The sequence below is a fragment of the Ammodytes marinus genome (assembly GCF_949987685.1).
Source record: "Ammodytes marinus genome assembly, chromosome: 2".
In the NCBI taxonomy this organism is placed as follows: domain Eukaryota; kingdom Metazoa; phylum Chordata; class Actinopteri; order Uranoscopiformes; family Ammodytidae; genus Ammodytes; species Ammodytes marinus.
The window spans coordinates 9,788,740-9,797,033 of record NC_137231.1 but is presented as its reverse complement, the minus strand read 5'-3'; the positions used below and the strand labels follow the sequence as shown (position 1 = coordinate 9,797,033).

At 40.3% G+C, this 8,294-nt stretch overlaps 1 protein-coding gene across 1 annotated transcript; it reads left to right on the top strand.

Annotated features, from left to right (window-relative positions):
- Positions 1-739: 739 nt before the first annotated feature.
- LOC307267943 (potassium voltage-gated channel subfamily V member 2-like) lies at positions 740-8,294 on the top strand (the record flags this gene model as incomplete). Its single annotated transcript, XM_080050430.1, has 4 exons — positions 740-2,065; positions 3,110-3,359; positions 8,062-8,160; positions 8,269-8,294. The coding sequence occupies 4 exons, from the start codon at positions 740-742 to the stop codon at positions 8,292-8,294; spliced, it is 1,701 nt and encodes a 566-aa protein (XP_079906556.1).

The window sequence follows — 8,294 nt, the reverse complement described above, 5'->3', positions numbered from 1 at the left end:
TTGGGGTTAAGTGCAAAATCAGTACTACCTGATTGCTTTGATAATGTATTTAATGACAAGTCACAAAATGATTGATCCGTCTATATGGGTCTAATTTAAAAACTAAATATTATTTCCAAGAGCCTTGACACATTTCCGGTTCTGAGGAATCCTGCAGCCCCTCCCAATTATGAGGTAGACTAATGCTTAATGCCTTTATCCTCTTTTATGTATCCACCGGCCTGCCTTTGTTTCCCTTCAGTACAGATGGTTGTAGTTTTCCTAAAATGACACAAAAGAAACAAGACACGCAATGTTTTTTTCCAATCAAAGCCCTCCAATATGACTTCCTTGATTAATCTTTTGGAATTGCAAAAAGATTCATATGTGCTGCAGTTCTTTTGCAGACATAAATGTGAGTAAAACAGTGATTGATGTCCAGTCTGTCTTTAAATGACAGACATCAGCTTTATGTGCTCTAAGCTCATATCCAATAGTTATAAAGCAAAAGGGGTTGTTTTCATGATGGGCATTTGGTTAGATATGCCACACGGACAACGTCTGGTCAGCCAGGCAGCTCAGCAGGGGATAATGGTATTTAGATGTCCTGTAAGCGTGTGGATCCTCTCAGTCAGCAACATTAATGGGGCCATGAGGCATCCTGCTGATGTCCTCCATGCATAGGCAAAGGGGGTATTAGACTGCAGTAATGTCCGCTGGCCAGAGCGTTCTATCGGCTGTGTAATCTTGGGGGATCGACATGGGAAGCAACAAAAAGTTGGGCAACTTGTGGAGCAGGAGACAGAGTCTCTTCCCTAACTACAAAGTCACAGATTCGGATATTAATCGAAGAACCTCGGAGACTCCTTATCCACAAGCCAAGGAAAGCTGTGTGAAGACATGGAACTCCATGCAGGAGCTGAGCCGGGACATCTACGATATTTACGCAGAGTATGAGGATGATGAGGATGACATTGTTGCTCACAGGCAGATTTCACCCTCCAAGAAGGACTACATGATCAACGTCAACGTAGGAGGCCACCTCTACCAGATAGCCTACAGGAAGGCTGCCAGGTATCCCAAGACCAGAATAGGACGACTGGCCACCTACACAGACCATAACATGAAGCTGGATCTGTGCGATGACTACACCGTAATCACCAACGAGTACTTCTTTGACAGGGATCCAGACGTCTTCTTCAGCATCTTCAACTTCTACAGGACTGGCATTCTGTGGATCAAGGACGAGTTGTGTCCGCGCAACTTCCTGGAGGAGATCAATTACTGGGGCGTGAGGATCAAGCACTCACACCGCTGCTGCCGCATCTCCTTCGAGGAGAGGCAGGACGAGCTCAACGAGCAGCTGAAGATCCAGAGGGAGCTGGAGGCACAGGTGGAGATCGAGGAGAACGAGGAGCTCTTCAGAGACATGTTCATGGGCCAGAGGCGCCGGGCCATCTGGAACTTGATGGAGAAGCCCTTTTCGTCGGTTAAGGCCAAGCTGATGGCACTGGCCTCAAGCGTGTTTGTCCTGGTCTCCCTGGTGGCCATGACTCTCAACACAGTGGACGAGATGCAATACAAAAGCCCTTCAGGTCAGCTCAGTGGTAAGACATACTGGGAATACGTCGAGTCCATGTGCATTGCCTTCTTTGCCATGGAATACCTACTCCGCCTGGCTTCCACTCCGGACTTCAAATCCTTTAGCAGGAGTTTGCTCAACGCAGTAGACCTGGTTGCCATCCTGCCCCAGTATGTGCAGGTCATCCTGGAGTTCTTCGACAACGAGGATAACTACATGAAGCACGAGGCCGACATGCAGGCGGTGGGGCAGGTGGGGAAGCTAGGCCAAGTGCTAAGGATAATGAGACTGATGAGAATCTTTCGTATCTTGAAGCTGGCGAGGCACTCCACGGGTCTGCAGGCATTTGGCTTCACTCTGCGTCAGTGCTACCAGCAGGTGGGCTGCCTCTTCCTCTTCATTGCCATGGGCATCTTCACCTTCTCCGCTATGGTTTACACCGTCGAGCACGACATGCCGCAGACAAACTTCACCAGTATTCCCCATGCATGGTGGTGGGCAGCAGTGAGTACATGTTTGTAAGATGAAGGGGGCAAAACTATAAAGTAGCAACCTGGAGGGAAGATATACAGCACTTTAACTAACTAAATAAAAAATGGAATGTATTAAATTAGGAATCTTGTATAAATCACGCACATGAGATACAAACTTGAAGGTGGAGTCAGGGATTTGGGAAAGAGCTTGTTGTCAAAGTCACATTTTGTGAAATCCAGTGTTAATACACAGCCTAGGCTCTGTAAATGGGCATGTCGCTAACTAAGGCGAGTCGGTCCGAGCCCCTTTGTTTACATACCAGTTTCCTCTGGGTTTTCTTTGAGGAAATATTCACTGATTTTGACAACAAGCCTCCAGAATCGCTGACTCCACTTTTAAGTAACCTTTTTATATAGTCCCTGAACTGATCATGCTATTAGATTATACTCCAGCACTACTTGGTTTACAAAGCACTGCATGGTGTGTCACCTCATGCTTTGGTATGTGTGACTTGTGTGATCTAATTCTGCCACAGATTGTGTATATGGCATATTTAAAGATTTATTTTGGGCTCCTGGTTGGTGTCAAGAGGCTGAATGACCTGGTAAACATCCGTAGCAAAGTCGAAGTCTTAACTTCAGATAAACCATTAAGTCGAAGTCTTAACTTCAGATAAACCATTAACTTTGATTCACATTATTCCTGTTGCTACGATTAAACCCACAAACAGTTCCCTCCCCTCTGTCTTGACAAAGTGGTAGAATCGAACATCTAATCCAGTGGAAGTAAAACAATAATCCTTTGAATGAAAGAGATGCTTATAGTAAAAAGAACTGAGATCACTACTCACAGCTGTTTATTACTGTTGTATTACCAAATCAGAAGAATCGCTGCCATCTTTGAGTGATTGACATTCACACTCTGGCCACAAAAGTTCAGCAGTTGAATAGCGTTGTTGGGGTTGGGGAACCCTAATGAGCGGTTAACCCAACATCATGTAACCAGGTATAATCCTAAAACTTTACTTACTTAATGATTTTTTCATATGCTAAGCCTGTGCTCACTCCTCTGCAGGTCAGCATCTCGACTGTCGGCTACGGAGACATCTACCCAGAGACCATACTGGGCCGTCTTTTCGCTTTCATCTGCATCTCCTTTGGAATCATCCTGAACGGCCTACCCATCTCCATCCTCTTCAACAAGTTCTCAGACTACTACGCTAAGCTCAAGTCCAATCAGTACACAGCCTCCCAGAAAAAACGAGGGAAAGTGAGATTTGCAGATAGGACGTTAAAACGGCTTAACCTTTGCTTAGGAAACCAGCGTTGATTTGACCACATTGATTTCTAATTAGACTTGTTTTCCTATTATAAAGAAATGTTATGCTTGACTGTAAAACTGTAAGAAATTGTATCACAAAGGGGACTATAAAATGGAACACGTACAGGTGACAAGAGTTCGATCCCGATTAGTGGCACATCTGGCAGTGCACTACAGGAAATTGGCAGCTTTTGTTGGGAAGCTGGTGCAGGACCATGGCTATCTACACCATTTTAGGGGAGCTGTACCAGGGAGAATGCAAGGAATAAAATAAAGCACTTTAAATATTTGCTTTTGTATACAGAAAACCGTATTTGTTATACTAAATAGTCAGAAGCATAAGAATAAAATCCATATAAAGCCAATGCTTTTAAGTATTTTTCGGAAATCCATAATACAAAATAGAAACACAAGATTATGAAATAACCTAAATGCTCTATTTTCACAGCTCTATTCCTCACTGATTTTGGAAAATGTACTTTTGAGAGACAGCTTAACTAGGAATCAGCATTGACCTGCGCACCAAATACTGATGTCTCTGTAAATACAGCGTTGTGTGTGCTCAAACAGGTGACCAGCAGGACTTAACCTTTTGTAGACTGGTGCTTCTTTCAACAGTTTGCCATATTCAGTGGTTTCACCCAATATATGCAGCATGATACAATGCAGTCTGATGCTCTGTTTTCAATAAACACCTCAGTGCTCATGAAAATATGTTCTTCATTGACTGAATGTTAAATCATCATATGAAATGTCAGCTACTCAGACCTGTTCTCTTGCATCCTACATCTCTACTTACTGACCTCTGCTGCAGAACTGTTGCTATTACAAAAAACAACTTTCTAATTACAGAGAAAACAAAACAATATAGCGTTGAGATGTTCAACTTTTTTTGAATTTTTTTTTTAAATCAGCGTGGTGGTAAATATAATGCTCACCACAATTCTTAAATAAATTAATATCATTAATAAAGACAATGCAGTGCTTCAAAATGACCAGAACTAACAATAAAACATCCACAATCCACACACCGAATAGTGTTCAGCCCCATTCATCAAAAGGGGAGAATACAATATTATGAAAAACTGGGTGACACAGTTTCAACAAAAACTAAATATAATAATCATCATTAAGGTAAGATAAAAACACATGAATACTAATTTCATTTTTATTATAAAGGCTACATAGCATTCTGTATACATACAACATAAGATATGGTGAGATCTCTATTAGTAAGTGATTAGGATTTGCAGATTACTATGATGATGATATTTTGAATATCTATTTAAGTGCCCTGTCATACAGTCTGACAAGAAAATGAACAGCAACAGTAAACAAGATGGCCACAAGACAAACTCTAATAAGCAGTTCCACCAATTCAAAAGGAAACTTTTCAAGGAAACATTCAATTTCCATATCAAAAACGTATAGGGTAATCATAATGTAGGGCAAAGTTTTCTCTGGCTTGGTTGCCATGAAATTACAAGACAAAAATGTGAAATGTATGGGACAGTAGAGACTCAAAATAGTATTTACAGGAGAAGTCTAGTCACAGTCAAATTTAAGTCAAATTGTTATTGAGGACAAAATGCCAGTGAAAAATAATATTTAAAGGCCTACTTCACCGGTTTGAATATGAAGGTGTATTGAATTCTGAGATCCTATGTAGTATAAATGTGCAAAAAAAATTTAAATCGGTTCATCCTAGCCTGAGAAAAGGCAGAAAAAGTGTTTTTTTTTAACCCTATATTTTTCTTTCTCGTGACATCACAGAAAGAGAAATATAGGGTTAAAAAAAAACGTACTTTGTAAATATTACTGTGATGTCACAGTAAAAGACATCACAGTAATATTTACAAAGTACGTTTTTCCGGAATTCATAGAACCGTAGTTACATACGTAACTATCGTTCTCACACATGGATCTCTGACCTCTCTTTCAATGAACTGTTATGTAAGGTTCTGTGTAGTAATCCTCTTTGATTTGAACTTCATTTCTGAGCTTTGGCTCCTTAATACTCACCCTTCCATAGACCCATGTGGATCTTTAGTAGTTATTGACTACATTCATATTACAATGAATTAGTATTGCAGAAAGCTCTAATCTGCAACGATAACTGTCCTCTGATCTTATCTTATCTGTCCAAGTTAAAGATGTAGCCAGGATGCTCCACAATCAAAATAGTTCACATCTCTGCTTTACAAGATTAGACACCTACCCAATGTCCCCTTCAAAAGCCCACTCAGCAGTATAATTATGCAATTTGCTTTTCTTCCCTTTTCATTAGGGAAAATCCAAGATATTTATAAGAGTTGGTGTACTTTAAGGGCATTGGTACAAATGGAAATATATGGTGGTCCTTTTGTTCACATTGCTTTCTATAAATCCGTGTTTTTCCACTGTTACAGTTTTTTTTATGTAGGCCTATGCTGAAACACTATAAGCGATTTCTGGAGCGCATTTTCTCAAACCATTTACACAATTTTCAGTTCGCCATTAAAGAACGCACACCTAGCAAAGGTTGTATGCATTTTTCTCTGCAGTGTAAATCATTTTGCCAACTGCTTTCCCACATACTGTAGACACGTGTTAAAATTCCTTTTAGGTCATTAGCTCACTTACAAATAATAACTGCATTCGACTTAGTGGCAAATATAAAGCCTGGATATGCCACTGCAAGCGATTCTTTCTATGCGTCTCCATGCTCAAGACAACATTGCATCAGACCAAAAAAGGAAATATTTCTACAACAATTTTTTTGTTGCTGTTTAGTAAGAACATTTTGAAGAAGCAAAAGCCACACGGGTTTTTAGTTTATTAATACGGTCAGTGCTTAGTTGTTGCTTACTTTGCTGGTCTTAATGTTTATTTGTGTGTACTGGGTTTATGCAAACACACATGTTTCAAAGACTTATAATTAATAGTTTTGCAAGAATAGTTTTGCTTTTGCAACCACAAAAACCTAGGCTATAGCAATAGGACATTTCTACTACTACAACATAAACTCATAATATAATTTCTTGTACATTTCTTTCTTTCTCAGCAACCAAAACAATATCTCCAGCATACATCTCTACAACTAAAGTTCATATTATCAACGGATATGGCTAGACCTGCCTTCTCAATTTATTTGGCTAAGTCGTCATATAGCCTACTGTAAAGAGCAAAAAGAGAAAACTACTAAACTGCCAGCTGATAGAGACAGTTTAGCCCCAGAGGTGGCAGTAGTTCAACAGAGAAAGCACTTAAAACCACCAGAGAAGAAGAGTCTCCTCCCACAGTCCTCTGCTCTGCTGTGGTAAAGTAAAGTGACCTCTGTTGCTAGCTGTTAGACTGCTGAAAACCATGGCTCCTCCAGTTGCAGTGTCGCCTTTGATCAAGGTTCGTGTCGAATAATATGCTCTGAAACATGTTTACTCGTGTCTGACTGCAAAATTACCTTCGCGGTCGTATTTTAGCTCACAAGCCACACGGAGCACGCTAACATGTCAGCCAGTAGCTGGGAAGCTAGCGCTAGTTGTAACTTGGCCGCGATACCGAGGTTTGTAGTCAAACTAGGGCCGAGTCAGTGCTGCAATATGATTGAAACAACGCATCTGTTTAATGTTACTGTTTGGTGCCTCGTGCATTGATGGAAAATTAGCCTTGACGTTGCTAACAGCTGAAACAATCACACTTCGGAGGTGTCAATATTAAAACGACGCAGCTCTCACTTGCTTTAAATAGAATGCCATTGGAAATAGTGTATATTTATCAAATATATTTTAATTTTTAATTGTGTGATCTTCATCTCGTCCAAATTAAGTTGACCTACAGTTATGTATTTATATTTTAGCTCGTGTTTCTAAGTATTTGTCGCCCCCTGCTGTTCACGTTTGGCATTGACAGGCCTCAATCAACAGACCGACAGGCTGTTGAAAGTATATAGGAGATTTTAATAACAATTATATTGTTATAAAGAGTGGTCCCTTTGTCAGGTGCCTATGTTGTCTCTTAATTAAGTATGCAGCACCACAAATAATTTAAGAAAGGATGTCTAATGTCTACAACTTCTAATCCAAAAACCCTTGGGGGTAGTCGTTTCTATTGATGTAGGCCTATAGCTGATGACGTTGTCATGTCTATGCCAAGTGATGATACTCACAAATATCCAGATTGAGCAGGTGCTAAAGCTTTGCTGGGACTTCACCAATGGGATTAATTTGCTTTGTTTTCTCCTTTACAGACAGCAAGGTATTCAGCTCTGATTGCTGGCATCATCTATGGCAAAAGGAGATATGGTGAGTCGATCTCTTTTAATAGTCATCATCCTGCATAGTGCACTTTGCCGGAACAGTGTAACAAGATAAACCCACTGTAATACACTGACTATAACCATCATGTTAGCTGTTCGAGACACGTTACACAGGTTTAAAACCTGAGCCTTTTTTTAAAAACTGTATTTAAAGCAACAACGTCACAATTTAGATTACAATATCTGCCAACACAACTGAATTGTATTCCTGCTGCATCTTATAAATGAATTATTTTACACTTATTTGTGGTTTGGGCTTATATACATATACACATGGTATACCAATCTTACTTGGTGCATCTTAATAAGATTGCTCTACCCAGTGTCTTTTCTAGAAATGAAATACATTCATGGGGTGGCATTTATCCATAACGATTGTGGCTCTTTGGAAATAAACACCTCATTTTCTCAGATCACCTGAAGCCTATTGCAGCTGAGGAGAGGAAGATCGAGGAGGCAGAGAAAAAGATCCGTGAGGAGAACGAGCGCATCGCCAAGCAGCTAGCAGAAGGTAGCGTCTTGTTAATTGTTCAGTCTCCAGTTTCTTTTTTTTATTGGAAACAATATCAACACTAGTGCACAACCTAACACCAATCCCATCTCTCCTCTCCCCTTGCAGCATCTGAAGACACCATTCTGAAGTAA